We start from the raw sequence: 26607 nt of genomic DNA on the forward strand, positions 1-26607 counted from the left end.
CTCCCATTGGGCTGCCCAGTTCCCGGGCGGATATCCTATTACACTCACAGCAGAGATGATAAACAGCTCGCTTGCGAGACTCCGCCGCTATTAAAGGCCACGGTCAAGCGCCCTCCTCTGACATCTCAGGGGTCAGAGGTGAGAGGAGGGCCCTGTTCACAGCGGTGGCGGAGCAGCGGGTCAGCTGACCTCCGGGACTGACCCCGGACCGGCCCACTTCATCTCCTTAATGACGGGTCGTTACATTAGAGAGAGGCTGGGCTCCGACGCGGCGCCGGTGAAATATGGAGCTCGTACAGGCCTGCTGACTGGGCTCCCATATCGCTGGGATGGGACAGGGACTGGGGGGAGAGAGGGAGAGACAGAAACGGAGGGAGAGAAAAGAGGGGACATGGCGTAGCCGGCGAGAGGAGCGGGAATGAGGAAAAAGGACAACGAGTAGAGTGGCAGCAGTGGAAAGACAAGAAGAGAGAGAAGGAGAAAGGCAGAAAAAACGGACAGAAACAGATAGGGGGGAGAAGGGGCGAGGGGACTCAATGATCAACCACAGACCCCTCTCATCGTCTCCCAGAGAAAATTAAATATTGATCAATCCAGGCGGTGCGAGACAATGGAGGGAGATAGAGCCGAGAGTGGCGGGAAATAAATAAATATACACATCAAGTCGGGACAGGGCGGCCAGGCGATTGTGGCGCAGACGAAACGGGAAAACGAGATTTATCTTTGTTACCTTTTTTTTTTTTTTTTATTATCTTCGTTTTGACTGCTAGGCTGGGCTTAAATCCGAAGTGAGGCACTTTTCTTTTCAAAGGCTTCACAGAGTCCTTTTGTCACGAGTGAAAAGCACGGCAGTGGCTCAGAACGGCGTGTGTGTTTGTGTGTAACAATATTTGTTGAAAGACATCATGACAGAGATGCTGCTCATCGCCAGTCTTGCCCGTGTGTACTCAGTGAGTTCAGCCTTGGATTCCTCTAATAACAGTGTCCATATTACCATCAAAAACGACTGTAAATAAGAGTCTGAGCAGAGCCACAGTCATAAATGCCCCAACTCTAAGGTTACCCATACAGACGGTCCGGCTCGTTGTCACGGGAAATCCTTCCTCCAATTAAAACAGTAAATTCTCAGGACCAAAACGCCGCTGATTCCAACAACTTAACCCCTAACGCGAGCTCGCTACCTCTGACCTCAGGCTCATGGAGCTGGTTCATTATGACAAACTATGGCAATCAAGTGGGCCTATTGGCTATAAACCATCAGAGAGAGAGAGAGGAGCCTGTGAACGCAAAACCGAGGCTGATACTGAGGCTGAGAGACCCAGGCTGAGAGAGACCCAGGCTGAGAGAGACCCAGGCTGAGAGAGACCAGGGCTGAGAGAGACCCAGGCTGAGAGAGACCAAGGCTGAGAGAGACCCAGGCTGAGAGACCAAGGCTGAGAGAGACCAAGGCTGAGAGAGACCCAGGCTGAGAGAGACCCAGGCTGAGAGAGACCCAGGCTGAGAGAGACCCAGGCTGAGAGAGACCCAGGCTGAGAGAGACCCAGGCTGAGAGACCCAGGCTGAGAGACCAAGGCTGAGAGAGACCCAGGCTGAGAGAGACCAAGGCTGAGAGAGACCCAGGCTGAGAGAGACCAAGGCTGAGAGAGACCAAGGCTGAGAGAGACCCAGGCTGAGAGAGACCAAGGCTGAGAGAGACCCAGGCTGAGAGAGACCAAGGCTGAGAGAGACCAAGGCTGTGAGAGACTGAGGTGGGGAGAGACCCAGGTTGAGAGAGAGACAGAGGCAGAGAGAGACACAGAATGAAAGAGACCCAGGCTGAGAAAGACACAGAATGAAAGTGACCCAGGCTGAGAGAGACCAGGACAGAGGCCGAGGCTGAGAGAGACCAAGGCTGAGAGAGACCGAGTCAGAAACTGAGACTGACCTCGTCGGGGCTGGAGGCCTGGTAGGTTCGGTTGTCGTCGCTGAAGTCCTGGTCGGCTTCGGCAGACTCCGTCTCCCCGTTGACGCCGGCGCGTGACTCATAGACGGGCGTCACGTTGTGGCAGAGGGCAATGGCCTTCACCGCCTCGTGGATCCGGCTGCTGACGCTCTTACGGACCTTGGGCGCCGCCGGCTGGGGCTTCCGGGAGGGGGTGGAGCCGGAGCTCGAGCTGGTCGCACTGTTACTGCCGCCATTGGTCTGGGAGGGGACCACCTGTATAAACAAACCAGACCCACATTCAACAGATTCATGTTGTATATTCATTCATATTCAATCAATGTATTGTCTCTCTGAATCTGAACCTCGTTCAATATTGTTTATAATTTGCGACACTGGCTTTTGTCAGTGCATTTAAAATACTGTAGCTCAATAGAGTGAAGCAGTGTCTTTCTGTAGACTCAGCTAGACTGCAGTTACTCCTACTACACTTCGCCTGCCGCTATCTCAAGTAACTGAACTTGGTACAACAACACTTGTCTGAAACACTCTGCTGTGCAGTGGAAGTACGTCAGGCCGGCTGTACGGTCTGGGCTCATCCACTTGACATCATATCAAACCAAATGACGCAGAGCGAAGGAAACGCCGTACCACCATCTTTATCGTGTCATATCTTGAGCCGAGGATCTTTTCACGTTTCTGCCTCTCTGACAACGGCCATCAATTTAACTCAGCGGCGTCTCACAGGCAGTGGGGCGGGGAGGGGGGGGGGGGGGGCGGTAAGGAAGGCAGGCAGCTCTCAGTGCCAGCTGGGTTTGACGGGGGCCGACGTGCTCCAGTGGAGCGAATGATTTTGGCTTATTAACCCCCGGCTCCTACTAGAGAGAGGGAGCTCCGACAAGGCTAGAAGATGACAACCCCTCATGACGAGCAACAGATTGGCAGACTGGCAGAGGGAGGTTGTCAGGGGAGCACTTGTAAATGCCAGCTGTCAATGCACAATGTTTCACTCTCTCTCTCCCTCTCTCTCACCAGCCATCTTGTTTCCCCATCCCCAGTCTCTCTGTCTCAAGCCTTTTCTCAGAGGGGTAAATGTTGTGCCTTTTTTTTTAATGAGGGGCCACGTCCTTGTGATAGAGGTCTGAATCGAGTTATGCCCGTAGCCACACGTTTTACATGACGGAGACATCTACGCGGCAATCACTCCACTCAGTGGACTATCACGCACTCTCATCAACGCCACAACGGTATGACGACGGCCCTGAACACGTATCATCGTATTGATTTATTCCCATGAATCCCACGATGTTTACAGATACTGGGATAATACAATACTCGCTCCCGAACGCATTGGCCTGCAGGGAGACGGCGATAACAAGGTTATGATAGATTTTCATGCAGCGTTGCGCGGCCGACCTGACTCTCTGTCATCTCCCACAATGAAGGAACACGGAGACGGCAACGGACTACAAATCAATGGGGCCGAAGCGCTGCTGTAGCACTGTGCTAAAAAGACTGTCATTTTTCATTAGCGGAGCTTAGCGGTAAGAGTGCAGGCAGATGGTTACAGCGTTCACCAGCTGCTTGGAGTGTGAACAATATCATTCTGTCAAGCCTCCAGCAAGAGATGAACTACCCAGAGACATGTAGAGGAAGACAGGCTTACAGTAAAAGGAGTGTTTAGGGACGCAACATGAATGAACAATATGGGTGAGTTTCCTGCACCTAGATGGAGCCTGGGGGGGTGCGTGCCATAAAGACTAGTCCTTACCGCAGCAGCCCGGGTTCGAATCCGGCCCGGGCCATGTGCTGCATGACCTCCCTCCACCCCTCTCTCTCTCTCTCTCTGCTGCATGACCTCCCCCCACCTCTCTCTCTCCCTCTCTCTCTCTCACACACACACACACACACACACACACACACACACATTTCCTCTCAATCTTCACTATCCTATCCCGTAAAGCAGAAATGCCCTAAAAAAAAAGAGCCTGCGGTGGAGATCTTCCACTGATTGTTCTAGGATTGTTCTGGGAATCAGCTTTAAAAGGTCAGGAGGTCGACTCGCAAATCCTGACTTTTGAGTCTCAAGCTGATCTTTCACACACACCAGCACTGAGGGTGTGACTGCCGGCCAGAGGAGTGGACGGGAGGCGTGTGAGAGGATCAGCGTACCTGCGCATACGACTGGATTATGTGACTCTGGATCTCGTCCATGGTATCCGTCCCGTAGGACACGGTTCCCAGGTGCAGACGCTTGAAGATCATCTCGTTCTGGGTCAGAGTGCCTGCGTTTCACAAAGCAGAGTATAACGAATATATTAATAGCATCTCATCATTTACGTATTGCTGCCGTTGGTTGAATCTGGTTCCATGTATGTTAGACATGCATTTTCCCAGCAGTATTCGGCAAAAGTCATTTCCAGGAGATTTCCTCACATATTCAGATACAGAAAAGGGTTGTTTAAAAGACAGCTTTTCACAACTGTGGCCCTTAAATATTCTCTCAATAACAGACGATATCCTTCCAGAGAAGAAAATACATCTTGACCATAACATTTCAACCAACAAATGATGTAGCCAGTTTTTAAAAATGCTTTTGTCCTCCACAAAGAATGCTTGAAAAAGTAGTATCCTTCATAGGGCCTGCAGGGGCATGTGACTCACCTCACCTAATCTTGTTATCCATATGGACTCCCTGTCCCCTCTCACCCTCCAGCAAACACCCAGCATACAAAAGAGAGCGAGGGAGCGTTCAGACTGAAAACGATTGAAAATGGGGGTGACGGTCTGGTTTAATGGATGTTGCTTGCCAGGATGTGTATTGATAGAGTCTAAACCTGATTAGAGGGCATCTACCTTCCAATAACATTAGAGCCACAAGGTTATCCAATTCTAATGGATTGATTGTTTTCCCCTCTTTCCATGCAGTTTAACCATCATCTCGGATAAATAGGCTTGGAGGCTAATCTATGCCTACTCAGCAACTGAGTAAAGCACACATATTTGGGCAACCTCAAGAGTTCATCACTTTGATACTAATGAGTGGGTTTCAGAGAGGACACCAGGGCTGTCAATTGGCCCCCCAAATTCTATTTGAACATTCATTAACTAAAATGTTAATATTTGAATTATATTATTTTTATTATTATTATTATTATTGTTATAAGGTATTATTATTATTATTATTAGATTAAATGTCATTACAAAATATATGATAACATGTATAGATACTTCAAAACTAGGAAGGACGCTTGGAAAGCGCGTACCTCCACCCATGTCGTCAGCATGTACAGTGACATTAGGGTGCTGATACTTAGAGGTGCAGTTTATGAGCAGCTGGGTTTGACACAGCTGGAGTCAGCTGAACAGGTGCTCTTTGGCTCTGCTCTTTGATGTATCTCAGCTACCGAGGTAGCTGAATATGACAGGACCAACAGCAGTAATCTAGCTAGCTACTGGTTGAGCATAATTAGCTAATTCAAAGCAGTTGAATCTTCGTCATGAAGTCCAAATGAATGGAGGTAAATGGGCGACCATGTGTGGGCGGCTTGTGGCGCCCCCCTCGGGTCGGAGCCGGCAGAGGGACGTTCAGTGAACTCCGGGCTCTCCCCCCGCACCGTCCAGTCTAAACCCTGTGTCGCTAGCGCACCCACAAGGGGAGCTGGCTGCGCGCAAAGTTTTGTTTTAATTTGTGGATCCGCCCCGTAATTCAGATCCGCTCCAAAATGTAATGGGTTCTAAGTTGGCCCATGCTACACCCCTCCATCGACTTTCATGAAAATTGGTCAGGTAGTTTTTTCGTAAACCTGCTGAAAAACCAACCAACCAACCAATTGACACGTGCCACGAAAAACAATACCTTCCGCCCTGGTAATTAAATGCACCAGAGAAGACACCATCAACAGGTCATGCAGCAACTGGCAAGGTAGCAGTAAAGTTGTCATGACTGTTTTGGTGCAAGTGCCTCTGACTCTGTTAGTTTTGAGTGTTTGCAGAGTAAGCCCTAAGATTACTCATAGCGGAGTGATATTTGAACTCACTTACAATATGACTGTCCTTCTGTTAAATCTTGTTCGTCATAGTCTTCACTGTCTCGTTAGATACAAGGTTTTGGTGAAGGCATGTTTGTTCAGTGTCGTTGCTGTTTCTGAATGACGCGGTGATCTGAAAATCATGCGCATGGACACGCCCATCTCTAGTACATATGACCCAGAAAGATCCTGAATCCTTGACAGCCATGGAAGACGCTTTGCTCTAATGCCGGGCTCAGACTACAGTATTTTTGGGCCGATTTATCCCCGATTCACCCCTCCCGACAATCGGAGGAGAAATCTGGTCTGGAACGTTGGTCGGGGCCGATGATCGGTCCAGATGATCTTGTAATGTGAGGGGTTTACAGATCCAATCTTATACCTCACGATCGGCTCGCAGACCCATCGGGGCGGCCCCGATAATATCAAACAAGTTTGATATTTAAGATTATTACGTCCCGACTTTACAAGTGAGACGGCGAGACCAGTGGTTCGTTGCTCCCTCGGGCACGATAAGATCCTGTAGTGTGTGCTGAGCCGTTATTTTCAAATCTTGCTGTGTGTGCTTGTTTGAGATGCGCAAGAAGAATATCTGTTAAGATTCTCCTTATGTGCGTGATGTATCCCGATTTCGAAATTGGTTAGGATTTTAAATATCCTGTAGTGTGAGCCCGGAATAAGAGTCCAAATTATAGAGAAAGAAGCAAATGAAAGGTGAACTAGCCTAAACATGTCAAATGGAAGCTGCAGTTGTGTAGTTCAGTACCTGTCTTGTCTGTCAGCAGGTACACCAGCCTGCCCAGCTCCTCGGGAATGGTGCTGGTCCTCACCACCGTACCGGGGATGTTCTCATCCTTCATGATCATCCAACCGTAGGCCGACTTCCCCATGTCCAGGTTGACTCGCAAACTGAAAGCGCACATGGCACAGACGTGACACACACACACACACACGCACACACACACATAATGGTCAAATGCAAAAATGCAAGAAACAGCTTCAGTGCAATAATGTGGGCCATGAGTTCTCTAAAATGTACAACAACAGGCAAAAGAAGCAACAACGGCAACAGAACCGACAACAAAGACCAGAGTGTGGGCTGAGAAATGGGCTGCAGTACCTGATGGGGATAATGTAGGAGAACAGCACAATGAATCTGAACAGGTTACGGTACCAGGGGCCCACGAAGCCCTGCAGGGCTACCATGACCACGGCCAGAACCACCTGGGCCAGGAACAGGGCCTTGGTGAGGCGGTTCAGCTCCAGGTCCAGCAGCCCCACCTGCAGGGCACAAGACAGGGGTCCGAAGGTCAGAGGGCAAATGACAAAGTTCAATTCAAAAGCCCCGAAATCCAGAAGGGCTTGGTTGCTTGGGCTATTCCACCCTTTGTGGTTCTTCTAGTGTGATAGAATTCACAGAGACGGTTGCTTGTGTATGCAAACAGCAGCTTGTGTAGAGTATGTAACAGCTGCTTGTGTAGAGTATGTAACAGCTGCTTGTGTAGAGTATGTAACAGCTGCTTGTGTAGAGTATGTAACAGCTGCTTGTGTAGAGTATGTAACAGCTGCTTGTGCGAGTACAGAATGCTAGGCACACTGACTGCAGATCAATATTATGCCACAGCCATTTCTACTAAGTGTTTTATGTGAGTACACCATTGCACTATATCCCAACCCCCCCCCCCCCCCCCCCCGCCTCCAACCCCCACCCCGGCACCTAATAACGTGTCCTTCGAGGAGGGGAAACCGAGGAATCAGAAGAGGAAAGTCTCAACTCCAGGCTTTTATCATGCAAATTGTGTGTGTGGGTGAGGACGAGTGTGTTGGTGGCTCTTTCTGGTAAACTACACCACAAACTATTGCCACAAACTTCAATGAATGCCACACAGGGTAACAAAAAAACACTCACAAAAAAAAGAGAACCAAGAAGTTCCCATATTTAAATGGCTCTTCAAAAGGGTCTAACTTTTATTTTTATTTTTCAAGTGTAGTCGCTCAGCCAATGGAGCATGTGGGAAAATGATGTCCCCAAAAAAGTGCCCTTCCCCTCCCTGGCAGAGCTCACAGTGAAGGCCTGAACACAGGGCGCTTTCATCTCCGTACCACGCTTACAAAAACAGCAAAACATAACATCTCCCCAGATAAAGGAGCTGGTTTGAAAAGGGAGGAGGAGAAGGAGGGGGGGGTTATACGTATAAAAAGACAAATTCCACTGCAACTTAGCCCCCACCGGCCCCATTCCCCAGAGAACTGGGAGTACTGGGAGTACTGGGAGACCAGTGACTGATTTATCAGCTGTAGTTAAATCCCCCAGAGCTGGGAGAAGGAGAGGAGGGGCATCTCCCCACCCTGGTGCCTCTCTCTACATGGTTCATGCTTGAGCTATTGAGAAAAATAGGGGGTTTGGGTGGATTAAAATGAAGAAAAATTAAGACAGAGGACACTGTGCATGCCTGAAAAGCAAGGATCCCCTTTTGCCTGGAACAATGGGCAGCCTAAATTTTCCAAGGCTTGCTGAGGATCAGATGAAGTCATTATTCATTCAGTCAGGGGGGAAAGGGACTCAATTACCTCAACCTAAAGATGCTATCAATGAATAAAAAAGTGCATATTTTACTCCATTCATCCCAGACCCATTACAATTGAAAGGAATGATTTAATCTGCCTGGGCTGGTTGTGTTTCTGTGTATGTGTGTGAAATTTGATGAGTTGCAGGCTGACATGCATATTCATTGAGTGAGACCAGCCAAAGTATACTTGTAAAAAGTACCACTCAGGTATAGTCCGTAGGGTCTGTGATAACTGTACTTGAGATGCAAATCTGCAGAGAAGAGTATTTCTGAGGTCTTCATTTATCATGGTTGCAAGAGTGATCTTATGCGACAGTATTGGAACTTACAAAGGAACACACACTGTAAAAAGGTATTTGGTAGCATGCCTCATGTCACAAACCACTACTATCATGATCACTAGGGGTGTAACGGTACATGTATTCGTACCGTACGGTACGGGGCTTTCGGTACGGTACAGACATGTGCTGAGCGAACCGAACAGTACAGTCATGTGCCGAGCGACCCGACAGATCATTCGAGCAGATCCCTTTCAGTAGCAAAATATTTATCACAGTTGTGACGATGGGCTGTTTCTTAATCGACTCTTGTGAAATAGCGCCACACTTTGAACCTTTCACTCTCTCTGCCATCGCTTCTGTCACTGTGAAAACGAGTCTCCTCGCATCGCAGGGTGTGTGTGCGCCCCCCCCCCTCCCGTGCCTGCCTACAGCATTGTAGGCTATTCCACTGGTCAACATTGTTTTTTTGTTTTGTTATGTTGTTGTTGGGTTGTTTTTTTTTGGGGGGGGGGGGGCAGTGATGCAGCCTGAAAGGTATTGCTGTTTGTAAATAAAATTATATTAAAAAGATTGATTCAAGATCATTTTCAAAGAATAGAAAAGGAATCAGAGTAGTGCAGGCGCGCCGCTCCTGAACCGAACCGAGACGTCCATACCGAGGTACGCACCGAACAGTGATGTTTTTTCGTACCGTTACACCCCTAATGATCACTTCACAGACCGAAAGTCAACAATACCGATACCAGAGAGTGAAGCTCTCTCTGACGTCCTGTCAGCCAGATCAAGTGCAGGCGTTTGTCCTGGGCTGGTGTCACAACGGATTATACAAGGCCAAAACGTTCTCGTGACTTTAGCTGCACTCTATCGACTTCCTCCCCCAATCTCAGTCTCCATATTGGCACTTCTGACATCATCTCCTTGAAATATTGAATTCCTCTCAGCCACGGAGCGTACACAAAACACCGGTCAGCCACTCAGCCGCCAACATCAGCGTTCTTATTCAAGTCAAAAGTGCTCCAGTGGCGAGGGAGACCGTGTCACGCCACACAAGCTGTAACAACAGTAACAGCTTCACAGACAATTGTAGATGAGAACGACAAGAGATGCGCTTTCGCCGTGCCAGGGCAGTGCTCACTGATAGCCCTCTATCAGCTGAGCCATGTCTATCTAATCTGACCATCTTCCAAGTCAAATCTTATATTTAAAAGTACATTTTCATTAATCTCCTCAATCTGCGGACAAAACGCTCGATGGGGATTCTAAAGGATTAACTTTCTGCTGAAAATGTCATTTAAATCTTAGGTTAGTTAATTTCCCTCTTGGTTAATTAGTATCTGATGGTGACCTTTCCTATTGACAGGTCCAACTTTATCTAGAAAGTCAAGGTTAGAAAACCACCTCTCCATAGTGATTGATTACTGACTAGAAGCTCTGGAGAGGAGAAAGGAGAGGTCTGGTATTCACAATCATGCAGTGTTACAGCTCTTCAACTTTGGAGCTTAGCTAAAAGAATGCAAGCTCTGAGAATTTATGACCACTGAGATCTTAACTCTAATGTCTGTAATAAAAAAAAAAAAAGAGTATTCACCTTATTCTTGGCGTAGGATGTGTTCATGACACTTCTGGTCTCTTTGCCGGTGTAGATCACCACCCCTATCACTGTGCCTGCCAGACAGAGAGACAGGGAAAGTAATGTTGTTCATTAACTCAACCACACACAGACACGCACACATTTCAGAGTCAAGTAAGACTGAGTGCATAGGAAGCAACACAATAATGCTGGGCTGCGGCTATGCTGGTGACCACTCAAGCCGCAGAAAGGCAGGAGCTTAATATGCTTAGGCTCTCAGGCCCTCCTCACCCATCCTATAGGAGCTCATAAAACCAGATCGATACTCCACCATCTTTATTTGCAGATTCATTAAGGTGGCCTTATTACAGGAGATGAATGTGCCATTAATATTAAATGAGCTTAATGGGAGAGCAAGGCCACTAATAAACTTAAATACGGAGTTAAAAGAGGGGGCAGGAAATAAAAAGGGACAGTGACAGCAAATCAGACGCAGAGGAAGGTGGTTGGGGGGGAGATGGGATGAGGAGCTAACTCTGAAGTAATGAAACGCTACCTTGACTGAGGTAAAAGGGTAAAAATGTGACAAATGGTGTGAGGCACAACATGCAGAACTTTTTAATTTAAATATGTGAATAACTTCTCACAGCTGGACTCCAGCTCATAAGAAAGGGGAGAAAATGATGTCCATGACCCACTGATAGTTTCAATAGGCTAAGACTCCACTTGCTCCAGCTGTAAAGGCTTTGCCGTTATATCTACGCTATCAAGTGTCTGACGGGGGAGTTCTGCGGTGTACTACGCCATGACCATGGATGATGTCAGAAGTCTAAGTTAGACCATGTGTGTGTGTGTGTGTGGTCAAGGTCAGGCCAAGGGGGAGAGGGACACCACAGATCAATGGTGTGGTCATCGCTGAGAGGCGTCACACACTCTCGACTGACACCACCGTTCTGTGGGGAATAGACTGGCTGGAGTAGGGGAAGGCTTGATTTCAAATCTCCCATTGGCAGATCATTGTTTTCTGGCCACACGTCTATTATCAAATCACTTACCAGATGCCACAACAGTGCTGGCCCAAAGAGTGTTCTCAATACTCAAGCTCTCGTGGATGGGCGGGTCATTGTCTTCCTACAGACAGACAGACAGACAGACAGACAGACAGACAGAGACGGACGGACGGACGGACGGACGGACGGACGGACGGACGGACGGACGGACGAACAGACACACAGAGAGAGACAGAGAAGGAAAGAGCGGCAGAGAAAAACAACATCAGTCAATCAGTCAGAGCTGAACTAGTCGGTAGCATTCACTTCCACAAGCAGCACCTGCCACCACACTCTATCAATACTTTCACTAGATTTGGAAAAACAGCTCCTTTTAAAGAGCACAGAAGGTGAGTATAGATGAGATTTCAGAGACACATCAGCCCCCAGAGGGCCTCTAGTTTCAGGGCTATACCGCCCCCCTCCCTCCCTCCGCGCTCTTAAATAAAGACGTATGCTGAAAACAGCTCGAGTCAGGAGCCGAGCAGAGATGGGGCTCCGGTTTCGGCTCGAATGTGCTGCCTGATATGATAATTATGATACCTAAGCACCCACATCCTGTCAATTCACTCCAACATGGGAAGAGGTGCATGAAAAATAAATGGCAGGTTGCCAAAAAACGCTCCCTGACCGCTTTAACATTGACATCATCCACCCCGAGCCCCGTGCAGTCTGGTTTCCAGAACTGCTGAATGTAGGAGAGCTGGGGGAGACGCAGACAAAGCTCTGTATCCGTCTGAGGGAAGGAGAAAACAGGCCTTCAGGAATAGGTAGGTTTGGTTGGAGGGGGTTCTGTGGGAACCTCTTTTTCCCTCCGCTCCGACTAAATGCGCACGTTATGCAAAGGAAGGCCGCCAAGGATGAATGAAGGGAGGAAGTGCTCGCTCACTAAGCCTGGTGTGTGGCCAAGAGTGAGGGCCAAACACAAAGCCGCTCTTTGTGTCGCGGCTCTCCTCTCCCTGGGGGCTGCACTAATCTGCTATTAATAAAAAAAATCAGCGAGCGGGGGGGGGGGCGGGGGATTGGGGGGGCGGAGGGACAGACGGACGGACGTGAGACGAGGAGGGAGGGAGGACCTGCCTGTGATGTCAGCAGTGGGCCCCCGGGGCGACTGCGGCTCGCGGGAGCCGAAGACAGAAGTCCTTATTGTTGGTTCTCCTCGACGCGCTCGCCGTGTATCAGATAGCCACGTCGATCCGGTTCTCTATTCATGTGCATATCGGCTCTGTTTAACTGTTGTTGTCGTCAACGAGCCACTTACCCTGGTGAAGTTTCCCTCGAAACTGTGGATGTCCAGCTGGGGCTGCTGGGCGTAGACATAGGCGCTGATGGAGAACAGGTCCTGGGAGAGCGAGAGACGACAGGGAGTGGGTGAACAATACCGCAAACGGTCCCATAACCGGGCAATTTGATGGCAGCAATTATTCAATCAGAAGACGCACACGAAGAAACGCCTTCCTCTTTGCCAAACCACCGCCACCCGCCCCCTCCCTGATCATTCTAACAGGTTCAACTGCAGCTATAGTATGACCTGTCGACTATAGAGGAGCAGCCAATGCCCCATGTGGAACAGAATTGATTGTAAACATTAAATTATTCAGCCGGGCTACCTCTGAGCAGTGAGCACAGCCGCCTCAGTTGTGCTGAGATAGTGCTCTCCTGGTGAGAACACAGCAGAGTGGTTAAGGAGCAGAAGAGAGGAGAGGGGAGAGGGGGATAATCTTACTCAGCCCCAATGGAGAATAAGGTTCCTGCAGTCTGCCACTGAAGAGACACAGACACCGGGGCCAGACAGACAACACAACAGAGAGCTGTAGTGGCACATTCAGGGCCACAACTTATGACTGCACCTCAGAACTGAGAGAATGGCTGAGTAAAAGAATGGGGCCCACGGAGCCGAAATCTTAATCCTAAATGCAATGCCGAGTTACTGTACCTCAATTCTATGTGTATTAGTCCAGTCGTCATTCAATGTAACTAACTTTATCAATAACTCAGTAGCACTTGAGGGCTGCTGCACTTTTCTTTCTTTTCTAATGTATATCTCTCCAATACAATATTTTATTAAATTGTCATTTTTACATCGTATTTTACTTGATCCTTATCTTTACCCTTTATTGTGTTTTATCTTCCATCTTATTTTCCTGCTTTTTGTTTATTTTATATGTCTATTTTATGTGAAGCACTCCGTGCATGTTCATTCTCTGTTGTAAAGCACTTTGAGCTGCATTTATTTGTATGAAAGGTGGTTATTATTATTATTATTATTATTATAACATAGGATACACGTGTCAGTTCATGACAGGTCAAAGGTGACCTCATCATCTTGTATGGGGATCATTCAATTAGCTAAGCCTCGAGGCATATGTCATAACATGGAAAAGCAGCTCAATAGACCCAATCAAATGTATAGAATATGCCCTGCTTAACAGCTGTATGGATCTAGTACACTATGATTATCACAACGAGCCCCGAGCCTTGTGTAAATCAACCTGCTAAGTAGATGACATTAAAGCTGTACACAGCAGGTTTAAATAGTGTATAGAGAGACCAGAAACACTGATATGACCACCGTCCTTGATCAGAAACTGGATCTGGATGTTACAGCTGCTGATGCAGTGATGCCATCATCAAATGACTTGTTGAATCTTTAATTCTGTGATCACATTAAGTAGCAATGGAAAAACTCCAAGTCAAATCTGAAGTGTTCCGTGTCACCTCCTCCTGGAGGAAGTTAACGCGAGTCTGCGTTGTTCTGGCTGTCACTCCGGACAAGGTCTCAGTTACGCCACCTCTGAGACGACGTTAGATGGATGATTAACACATTGGGTGACGGAAAATACCTCACATATTCAAAAACATAACACTCAATGATATGTAATCAGTTCCACAGTGACATTTATTGTCAATCTTGGGGAACGTCTCTCGTTATATCACATACAGAACGGTGTAGTACAGTATAGTACAGTACATACCCCCAGAGCAGCTAGCCTTTGTGTACAAGCAACAGTGACTTTCAGCTTCCAGTCCGTCTCTCCATCCAACTGATCTGTCCGGATGAAACATGAACCTGGAAAACACAAACACAGTCAGACTCAGTGCCGAGAATATCAAAAAGATTATATAAAATGTGTACAATTAGGAAATGTTTTAATGTGAATGTATTTCTGTATACATAGTACGTAGCAAATCTTATGATTAAGTATATGTTTAGAGTATACGGTACAAGTATCGATATGTATATAAATGTGTTGCCATCAACTGCATTATGCCCTCAACACGTGAGATCTACACTTCATGATGGAGTCATAAGGAAGCCACAGGAGCTCATAAATGCTCAGCAGTCATGAGCTGTATTGATCGGGGGTAATATTCCATATGAAACTGATGAATGAGCGCAGCTATTTGACAGAGGGGCCAGAGGGCAGCTGTAAACAGGCCCAGGGGGGTTCAGTATGATGGAAAACACCACCCTGACGATGATTCATGGCCTCTTTCCCTCATAGTGAAAACTCTGTTCACATTACCACCGCGGGGACGGGAGAGGTATAAAGACATTCCTGCTGCCTGCTAGGCCGTATTGGCACATCAGAGATTGATGGCGATGATGTGCTGGACCTTTATTTCTCCTGATACCTCTCAGAAAAGAGATGTGGATCTGAAGGAGCCATTGATTAATTGGATTTGAGATCAGTCACTGGAGGAGTCTGGGATATCTTTTACCGCCCCGCTCCCCAGTGAGTTGACAGCTGAGGACATGGGCTGTACAAATCTGAGATCACAGAGTAATACTGTACAAATCTGAGATCACAGAGTAATACTGTACAAATCTGGGATCACAGAGTAATACTGTACGAATCTGAGATCACAGAGTAATACTGTACAAATCTGAGATCACAGAGTAATACTGTACAAATCTGGGATCACAGAGTAATACTGTACGAATCTGAGATCACAGAGTAATACTGTACAAATCTGGGATCACAGAGTAATACTGTACGAATCTGAGATCACAGAGTAATACTGTACAAATCTGGGATCACAGAGTAATACTGTACAAATCTGAGATCACAGAGTAATACTGTACAAATCTGTGATCACAGAGTAATACTGTACAAATCTGGGATCAGAGTAATACTGTACAAATCTGAGATCACAGAGTAATACTGTACAAATCTGAGATCACAGAGTAATACTGTACAAATCTGAGATCACAGAGTGCCTATTCTCTACAAGGGTTCTCAGATAAGAGGCTGTTTCTTGGCTAACCGTAACTTACCAACCTTTTTCAACAATCTCTATGCCCGAATTAACTTTAAAGTGGCCTACTAATCTTAATGTAATTGTTTAATGACATATTATGTAATTTTCATTGTCTATTGCATGTGGACAGTGTGCTTTGTGGCCCACTCACCATTCTTCTCTGATGTCCGTAGGAAGACCATATCTGCTGGGATCCTTTGATTCTGCCAAGAGATTTTCAGAGCGAATCAAAACTTTGAAAGAATATGCTGAATAAGACATTGAAGAGTGGGTGTAATATGGATGTCAGAATGTCAGCAGGCGCAGTAACAGTAGCCCTGAGATATGTCTGAATAATTGAACAAGGTCACAGCTTGACCAAGCAGTTAAGGTGAGCCACTCGTATGAAGCATAGGATACTCAAAAAGGAGAGTCTGTTGAATGGATATCGCAGCCAACATATACAGGCACATGATGTACAGTATTAGACCTGAGGCCTATACTACGAAGCAGGATTTGGGGGCTAGTGAGGTAACTTCAAATTTAACTGGTTTACTGTCACGACGGTGGTTCACTCAACTTCTCTGGAGAAGTGTTTGAGATAACAGATCAACGCATATTAAGCACCGCCTACTGACTAATCAATTCTCCAGTTTACCACTGCCAGGGTTGCAGCTTATAAAGACTAAGGCTAAATAAGGCTAAAATTGTTGCACTGTTTAGATGTAAGAATACATAGTCAGATATATTCAGATCTACTCGTGCCTTAATGATGGGGCAGTGATAGGCTATTGATAAATGATTAACTTAAGCATTCACACAGTCAGCAATTTGTTGCCAGCTTTCCTTCCAGCCTTTAGCAGCAGCAACTGTGTTGCTTTGAGCCTGGATTAAATTATTCAAATTTGTTTAATATTATAGTTGGCTCATCTTGTGTAAAATATGCGGCTCTGGTAGACATGTCCATGTTTGTGATTGGTCATAGAGTGCAAACATTGCCTCTTTTATGTGAACGCACTCATAGCTAGATTGTGAAAACCTGGGTTGACGTAACGAATTGACAACCACTGAGACACCGCTTACGCGTGATTGCGGTTGTGCTAAGCTAACGACAAGATATCCTGGGTGTGTTGAACTTGCTTCATAGTATACTGTAGGCACCTGTAGAAATGTACCTTCTCGACAATGATGAGGTCTCCAACTTGTATGTCCGAACTCTTCACTTGCACTTTGCCTGAGAAAAAAAAGAGTAATATAATGCTATTTTTCTTAGAATGGAGGAGGGGAAAGGAGGACAACGATACTGATCACAGATAGGAACAAGAAGTGTTTTTAAAATGCACATATTGATCTTTGGTCCTTGAAAATTATGCTGACTCGTAAACCGCAGGCCTGTTTTTCTATCACTCTTCTCTTTGTCCCTCAATTTCTGAGAGATTGATTACCTTGCCCATGCAAATGTAATACCCCTCTGTTTTGATCCCAGGTCTGAGGCTTAGACAAAAACAATGGCGCGCCGGGTCATTCTCAATTATATCCATTCAATATCCTCTTCTGCCGCACGCACGCACGCACACGCACACACACACACACACACACACACACACACACACACACACACACACACACACACACACACACACACACACACACACACACACACACACACACACACACACACACACACAGTTAGTTCCAAACACATCTGAGTGTAATGTATAGCACATGGGGGGATTTTCCTCAGAAACAACGGAGGGACCTTCGATCATAAAGTCTTGGAAGGGGGGGGGATCAATGCAATTACAGCAAGAAGAAAGACTTGTTACAGTGCAGATCCAGTTGTGTCGTTCCTTAATTGCATAGAGGGTATTAGGATGTATTTTAACATAATGTCAGCAATCAATACCTGACTGAGGGGGGAGCAGCAACAAATGTCACAGTAGGCAGCGTGTTACTGTGTGCTGGGAGGCATTGTATTTTCTCAAACCTCGCACTGTGAGCTTGCTGTACAGCTGAGAGTTCATCTCCTTGTCTCTCTGGTACCGTCGGACCTCGTCCACAGCCTCCCGCACCATCGTCACCGCCATCACAAAGCCCTGGGTTCACACAGCCAAAATACACAGTCAGCATCCATCACTGCTTACAATGACATGGTATCAAATCTGAACATCCTCAATCTAAATACTATGAATATGTAAATCTAGACTCAAACATATACACTATGTTGAAGTCACATTCCCACATGAATCAAGTATTCATTTATTACCAGAGGGGCCCAGTAGGTGTACAGGTAGCCGATCTTCAGCGAGGGCACAAACTGTGAGCAGGCCACCACCAGAAAGTACAGGTTCAGGAAGAACTTGAACTGCTGGTAGAGAACCTGAGAGAAGCAGAGACAGTGACTCTGTTTGCTTTGATAGGAGATAGTGATTCGGGACAGTGAGTGAATATGCCGGCAAGGTGAGATGACATCCAGCCAGTCATAACAAAGCGGATGGGTTACATGTTGAACACAGCCAGACTCAGTGCAAAAAGATACAGCAGCTTTGCACTTACTTTGTTGCTTGCTACACTGTTACACATTAGCCTGATTGAGGATGGACACCAAGGCTCTTTAATGACCTTAAGGTACAGATTTCACTCGACAGAATTAGCTAGACTTGGCTACCAGACTATGTTGCCTTACTTTCCTGAGGGACTTGGAGAGCAACAAGCTTATTCATAATATGAGCTCGGATTTAGAGTAATGATCGCAATGATGAGGTTCCTGCTTCAAGTCACACATTATCAGAGACAATGGGATTGATGGATGATGTGCTATAGTTAATGAACTCCATGACCTTTAAGAAAAAGCACACCGCTAAACTCAATCTATGTGTATTTAATAATTCAGGGCCGAGGACAAAAACAAGAGGCTTTGGCTCAATGTGGATGAGAATATCGGAAACGGTTGGCATTTTATCACTGGCAAATGACCAGTCTCTTAATCAGGAGGCCAATAGATTTTTAATAAAGAGCTCTGATTGTTATCAAGCTTTCCCAACAGAGTAAACCTACACACAACTTAGAAACAGTGCTGCCTCTAACACAGTCCACAGTTAATTCCAACAGTATCTGTTTTTCGACATCATATACTCTAAATATAATAGGTTTAGTATATTTAGTATTAAGTACATTTCTAAGTAGCCCACTGCATGATATATCTATTATATGTATCTGATATACATATATTAGCCTATAACCTAAACCTTGTAGTATGCATTCGTTCAGACAGGGAAGGTACTACAGCCCTGGTGAACTCACCCCAGGCACAAATGTGAAGATGTTGTACTTCTGGTTCTTGATGGCGTTCTTAGGGTACTTCTCCTCACATTTTTCAGGGGAGCCGAGCCACACGGTTCTGGCCTTTAGTTCCTTCTTCCTTCGACACATGTGGGTGAGACAGTCACAGCAGCTGAGGGAAAGGAGGGAGAGAAGGAGTTCAGAAAGAACACTTTCATGGACAAATGCAGCATAAAATCCCGGCCACAGTCCACACATGCTCATTCAAGGAGAGAGCCTCACAAACATGCGCTGAAAAGTTAAACAGCTGTGTGGAAAGAGAAACTGCAATGGAGTTACTTACTAATGACAAGTAATAGAATGATGATCATTGTGACAATCGTGTTTACTTGAACCATAGATTTGTTGCTTTGGCAACCCCAGTATAGACTATCCTATGTGTGGTTTGAGAATACATACCCTGGTCTAGAGCAGAGCTGGCCTGTGTTATCCTCTCATAGCATTTATCTCAGTGAGCAGTACTGCTGTGCTCAGGTCCGCTCTACTAATTAGATTCCAAGCCCTGTCGGTGTTAATTAAGTCTACCAGGTTTCTTTGACACAATTTTATAACAAAGCTCTTCTAGCACTTTAGAGGAACTGAAAAGGTTAGGAGCACTCCAGGGGAGGATTCCCATGTGAATCATTCCAGAAGCCGGACCCAAAACACTTTGTGAAAAGACTTCATGTTTCTTAGGAATGTACTGTAATTTTCTCCCAAAGCCATCAAGATATCACCTGTTATACCTAAGCATCTAGAAGCTGGCTGAAAAAAACATCCTCAATAATTCAGGCCTAGATTGCATGGAGCTTGATATGAATATGACCTCAACTCTGGCACCAGAGGAGGCAGGGGAAAAGCCTGGCCTTGCACTGGTGTAGACTGCCATGCTGCTTGACTTGGCATCTCCACTTTTTAAGCAGGTTGGCAAAACACAAAACAAAATAAATCAACATTGACAAAAAGACTGTGTTTGTATAGGCCGCTGTCCTCACTCCCTATACGCCCTGGTCCAGATTCATATGAGTGATTATTTGTTCAAATGAATACTATTCAAATAATAGGGCATTTGAATAGGCAAGGGGTTAGTCAGCGTGAACTATTTGTGTTTTATAATCCTCAGCTAAGCATACATAAAATTACTGGAAAGCATCAAACTGGTCAGCTGTGAAAAATCCGATTTGTTCATTAGGGAGAAGATCAATATGCGGCTTGGGGTGGTGATACACCACTGATAGCCAAACCACACTGAAATACCTTTTCTATATGAGATGAATTGATATTCTATCAAATTTATCCATAAACATGGCCAAAGGTTATTTGTTTGGCAACACAATATCATTATATTATACGTTTGCAAACTTTATTACACATAATAATGATAATTGGTGCCATTCTGACAAATACTCCACTCTCATGTTGTAAATGCAGAGGGCAAAACCTTTCGAATGAATCATTAGTTGGATGAGCCTCAATATTCTGTTTGACCTCAACTGGACTGATGATGCGCATCGAGGAGCTCAACCAATGCCCTTATCCTCTCCTCACTTCATGCACAGCTACCAGTGCGTCGGAAATCCAAACTAGGCATCACTGGTGCTTTGGTGCTTAGACATGCTTAGAGAAATACAGTAACCCCCTCCCACCAATACACACACACACACACACACACAGACACACACAACCGAACCCAACATTCACCACATTCACATTCAAGTTTGGAGAGCAGAACATAAATATTACAGAAACTTGAATGGAAACATTACAAAAGAATGACTTTAATGGCTTACTGAAACTTACTATTGTAGTAGACCAACTGACGGTAGATTGTAAAATAGTCTAGGTCTACTTGGAGCATCCCTGGCTGTCAGACGAAGGGGGCCTTGGTAGTGCCGTAATCATACCTGCCACAGAGGACCTTCCAGCCCCCCATGAGGAACCAGCCCAGACCCCTCCGTCTCTGGTTGACCCTGGTCCGGGGCAGCGTCTGGTAGTCGCTCTCGTCGTTCTCAAAGCCTTCCTCTGACATCATCAAGGGCATCTCGTCCAGGTTGGAGGTTTCATCTTCTAGGGAGAACCTGGAATCCCACATGCAGACACACTGTGATACAGAGCAGGTCCAGGCCTGGCAGACACAAACACATCCCCTCCCACTGATCTCAGTCAGTTGGTTTTCTGGTTCACATCCAATTTGATTTACCACTAAACCGGGTTGATTCCTTGTTGACAAATCTTTACATTACATTTTACATTACATTAGTCATTTAGCTGACACTTTTATCCAAAGCGACTTACTATAATTGCATTTAATGTAGGAAAAGCCAATGTTTCTAAAATAAAGCCTCATTTCTAAAATAAGTGACAAAGAGCATATTCTAGTGCTGAAGGCAAAGTGCAAGTCTTACTTCATTACAATGTATATGGAATCTTGAGCACCAATGATGCTACTGTTGGGCTAAACACTTGTTTATTTGCACTCTTGTACATTTGGATTTCTGTATATTTTTTATATATTGTAAAATTGCATTCTACTTGTCTGGATTGTGTTACTTTGATGTCTTTTGATTCTGTAACATAGCAGTTTCCCCCAAGGGATCAATAAAGTACTACTACTACTACTACTACTACTACTACTACTACTACTACTACTACTACTACTACTACTACTACTAAAGCCAGAGGAGATTAGAGGTCAATAGGATGTTTTTAGAACTGTGGTTTTGGGCAGAACTAGGCTCTGATAGAGGCTGATGGCTGTGCAGCCTCCGCCGTTCACACAGGAGTCAGACACACCTTTTTGCATGGAGGCTCCATACACAAAGTCAAATGTCATTTTTTAAATAATTTATTTAAATGAAAGTTAACTTTATATAAGAGTTTTATTGGTAAATTATGAGCATGATAAGGTTTTGGTTATAGAATGGGATTATTAATGCATTACACTCGGACTGAATATAAACACTGCTCTGCCGAAAGCAAGCCGTCGCTGTTTTGTTACAAGCAATGTCCCACTTCTAGCTTTTTAGCCACTCTTCATGCAAAGCTGTGGATATTTCATTCATAAAAAATTTAACAAATTGAGACTGTATCACAATAAAGGCTACCTTGAGCTATTTAAATTAATGTGTGTAATATTTGACATAGCCAAATGTTGAATCCATTGCTGTCATGTTGACACTGCTGTGCGTGGCTAATCGACTTGGCACTTTTGGATAGTGGCAGTGTGCACAATTTAACTAGGCATAAATTGTGTGTGGAATTACATGTGCTGTGCTCGAAGCTACAGCTAGAGCTACACTATCATTTCACGCATTTGAAGTCCATCACACTTGCTGAAGAGAATATAAAGTTTATTTGCCATGTGTAACAAGTGGGAACACAGGTACATGGGAATTCTGGTAATCGCTTGTCCTTACAGTATCTTATCAGTTTTAATCGGTTCCTCATTCCAGTCTTAGGTACTCAGCTAGACATTTAGCAGTTTCCAAACTGGCAATTTACTATACCGTCGTCTAGCAGTATCATTAAATAATGAAATAACGTTCGGGGGGTTGGGGGGGGTGAGGGAGTGGGCAGAGCAACGCAGCAACATTTATGGCTGATAGTCGGGCTAGCAAACAAAGAGATTATGGTATAGCTAACACTAACGTTACCTTGGTAAATCAGACAAGACCACTCCGGGATAAATGTTGGGGAACAGCTGGTTTTACAGCAAGGTCAACAAGTGGCATTCAAGTCATATCTGACCCATTTTCAGTTTATTTCTCCCCAGAAAAGTTATCTTGAATATATATACACACACACATACACACTATATTGCCAAACGTATTCACTCACCCATCCAAATAATTGAATTCAGGTGTTCCAATCACTTCCATGGCCACAGGTGTATAAAATCAAGCACCTAGGCATGCAGACTGCTTCTACGAACATTTGTGAAAGAATGGGTCGCTCTCAGGAGCTCAGTGAATTCCAGCATGGTACTGTGATAGGATGCCACCTGTGCAACAAGTCCAGTCATGAAATTCCCTTGCTACTAAATATTCCACAGTCAACTGTCAGTGGTATTATAACAAAGTGGAAGCGATTGGGAACGATAGCAACTCAGCCACAAAGTGGTAGGCCGCGTAAAATGACAGAGCGGGGTCAGCGAATGCTGAGGCGCATAGTGCGCAGAGGTCGCCAGCTTTCTGCAGAGTCAATCGCTACAGACCTCCAAACTTCATATGGCCTTCAGATTAGCTCAAGAACAGTGCGTAGACAGCTTCATGGAATGTGTGCAAGTGTGAAGTTTGGTGGAGGGGGGATTATGGTGTGGGGTTGTTTTTTAGGAGCTGGGCTTGGCCCCTTAGTTCCAGTGAAAGGAACTCTGAATGCTTCAGCATACCAAGTGATTCTGGACAATTCCATGCTCCCAACTTTGTGGGAACAGTTTGGGGATGGCCCCTTCCTGTTCCAACATGACTGCGCACCAGTGCACAAAGCAAGGTCCATAAAGACATGGATGAGCGAGTTTGGTGTGAAGAACTTGACTGGCCTGCACAGAGTCCTGACCTCAACCCGATAGAACACCTTTGGGATGAATTAGAGCGGAGACTGCGAGCCAGTCCTTCTCGTCCAACATCAGTGTCTGACCTCACAAATGCACTTCTGGAAGAATGGCCAAAAATTCCCATAAACACACTCCTAAACCTTGTGGAAAGCCTTCCCAGAAGAGTTGAAGCTGTTATAGCTGCAAAGGGTGGGCCGACGTCATATTAACCCTATGGATTAAGAATGGGATGTCACTTAAGTTCATATGCGTATAAATAACGCAACACTAAAGAGCTATCTGCCCACGATTCAAGACAGGCAAGCAACGAGGAAAAGAAACCATTCAACTGGTACTTAATGTTAACGTTACTTACCAATTTGGCGTTCTCTTTTACAAATAACTTCATTTTGAACTTGATTGAAGACAAAAATAAAGAAAGGGGGGGGATTTAACTAAATGTCCTGGATATAGTCTACTCTGGGGTGTGAGGAAGATATTCTTAGAGATTCTCCTCAGCGAAACACAATCATTCACAGAGGAAATGAACAGTGAAGGAAATATGTTATGCACTGTTAAACATGGAGGCCTAACAGGTGATAGAGGGCAGGTGTGTGCAGATAGTAGAGGCTTAAACGCCTGAGACAAGAAACATGACAGGTAGGTCTGATCCCTCTTAGTTTTCAAAATTTTAATGTATTACTTTGGCAGTGGCATTAAAAAAAAGTTCTGCTATCGGACGATTAATCAGTTATCACTTCTTCCTGCTCCAAACTATCATTATTATATCGGCCTTTATATAGTCGTACATAAATCTATAGGTCGACCACTGGGAGATGTTGATTCAGTTCCCATTCCTTAGAGCACTCCTCCTCATTCACATTATTTAATTATTTTGCATACACAGGAAACACTCTAGTAGAGAACATAATGTCTTATTCATGGAGGACTTTGTGAGGAGTTTGAAGAGTCTCTTGACGACCAGGTTAAGGACAGTTTTATAATGCTGCTTGACTAACCAAACAAATGAGCACACAGATGCACTTTCATTAAATTAAGCAGTGACTGATGATGAAAATGTCATGTTGTAATTATAAAATAATCCAACACTGAGGACAGATGGAAGGTCTGGGGATTACAGGCAAGGAAGACCAGCCCCTCAGTAGCACTTGGTGGTCTTCCAGAGCGGTTCAAAGTGGAGAAACCAGATGAACCATCAAAAAGTTGTGTTGAGTATTTGTAAGACATTAAATCTAGTGTGTGCATGATGGTGTGAGTGAGAGTTCCAGTCTCAAATAACCTGGATTTGTCCAATAGACTGTTGAAGAGTCAGGGTGGGGAAAGCAAGCAAAATACATCTATTTGGGGATGAAAAGAAGCTGCAGATCAGGCAGAGGCTGTCAAGATCTCTTCAGCACACTGCAGTCAAGCTAGCCACACTTTCTTCTTCCACGTTCAATTCAAAAGAGGAGTGCGTCAATTACACGTACGGTACTCAATGAATCTGTCTCGGAAATAGGCCAATAGTTTGTTAACATCGTTACAGCTTTTCAATTGCAATGGTATTACTAATCAAACATTGGGCAAGATTATTTTGGCTATAATACAGACTAAATACATGTCTTTATTTCCTTTAGATGTCCATCCTAGACGCAGCGCTACTTGTCACGCACTCCACGTCTTCACTCCAAGCCCGTCTCTCTCTCGCTCACACACACACTCTGTCTCTCTTTCTGATTAAGAATAATTAGCTGTAGTCTACTATTAATGAATGTAGCATATATTGAAGGAAATGTCAATTGGAAATGTTTTTTGTATCATATTTGGTAGACAATAACATCTGAATTCTCAGCTCATGAGGAAGGCTTATTGATATGTCCACTCCCTCTACAAACCCATACAAAATTATTTGACTTCTACAGTGTAGTTTTGGAGAAATGCCATTACAAAGTCTTAAAGTGCAGATCAGAAATGTATCTTTCTCATATTTGATAAGCCATAACATGGGAATTATGCATAGCTCATGAGGAATGCTTATTGATATGTGTAGAGGACCTCTCCCCCTACAAACCAATGTAATAATATTTGACTTCTACAGTGTAGATATGGAGAAATTCCATTACAAAGTCTTACTGTACTGATTTCTCCACATTTACACACTGTAAAAGACAAATGTTTTGCATGGGTTTGTAGAGGGAGACCCATTATGGAACACACATCCATAAAAGGCAGTAGATTGACAGGATGTTACTGTAGTTAGTCACGCGCTCCACACCGCCACATAATAAACATGACGTTATACAAGTCAAGCTACCTGCCATGAAAGTGCCTTAGCTACGCAATGTATCTAACTAAAGTAGCGAGTAGCTAGCTAGCCTTAATAGGCTACATGATCTCAAATTATCACGAGAAATGTTAAATAAGCAAAGCAAGCTTTCCAATCACAAACATGTAAACAGGAAGTTGTCGCTCAGTTGCTAGTTGGCAACCTAGCTAGTGTTAGCTAGCACTAATTTAAATCATGTGAGATTAGATTATGAGAAAGAACAGGGATGGGTCAATTAATTATATGGGACTGGTAAACAACGCTGCATTCATCACAAAAAAGGCGCTTCCGTTGAAATGTAGGCTAGTAGTACACAGAGGGCATTCGATTAATCTAAAATTGGTTGTTCGCGAGACAGTATTTATGTTTTTGTCTCTACAAAGTAACTGGATTAAAAAGCAGGCGGGCGGAGGTTATACATTATCTAAAATTTACGTCCGAATGACTCTGCCAACCTGACTGCGAACCCAGCGGGAAGGGATGAAGTCGAACACAAAACTGTAAGCAACTTAACGCGGTGTGAACAAGTTTGAAGGTGATGGGACTTTAGCTTCAGGGAAATTCCGCCTCTCGCCGATAATGTAGTTCAGGCGAACGCTGGGACGAGAAACGAAGAAACCTATCGATAAGGTAGCTAAAGAACGCTGTCTCGCATTAGCTCGAACCAGAAACCCCCCGAAATACAATATAACGTTGTGATGACATTGTGTATCTTTACAAACCGCTTCTCCAGTCTGTGAACAAAGACATTAAGCATTTGTCCCG

General features: G+C 45.1%; 1 protein-coding gene across 1 annotated transcript in view; it reads right to left on the minus strand.

The window, feature by feature from the left end:
- atp9b (ATPase phospholipid transporting 9B) overlaps positions 1-26607 on the minus strand; it is a gene marked incomplete at its 5' end in the record, with an annotated part of 39392 nt that overhangs the window by 12702 nt on the left and 83 nt on the right. The window contains 14 exons of the mRNA XM_084454807.1: positions 1925-2197; positions 4094-4206; positions 6719-6861; positions 7073-7233; positions 10392-10468; positions 11429-11504; positions 12684-12764; positions 14398-14492; positions 15837-15888; positions 16840-16898; positions 17652-17760; positions 17931-18044; positions 18968-19118; positions 20890-21063. Coding sequence (XP_084310933.1) covers positions 1925-2197; positions 4094-4206; positions 6719-6861; positions 7073-7233; positions 10392-10468; positions 11429-11504; positions 12684-12764; positions 14398-14492; positions 15837-15888; positions 16840-16898; positions 17652-17760; positions 17931-18044; positions 18968-19118; positions 20890-21063 — 1678 coding nt within the window. The remainder of the gene's footprint in view (positions 1-1924; positions 2198-4093; positions 4207-6718; positions 6862-7072; positions 7234-10391; positions 10469-11428; positions 11505-12683; positions 12765-14397; positions 14493-15836; positions 15889-16839; positions 16899-17651; positions 17761-17930; positions 18045-18967; positions 19119-20889; positions 21064-26607) is intronic.

The sequence above is a fragment of the Borostomias antarcticus genome (assembly GCF_949987555.1).
Source record: "Borostomias antarcticus genome assembly, chromosome: 21".
Taxonomy (NCBI): Eukaryota; Metazoa; Chordata; class Actinopteri; order Stomiiformes; family Stomiidae; genus Borostomias; species Borostomias antarcticus.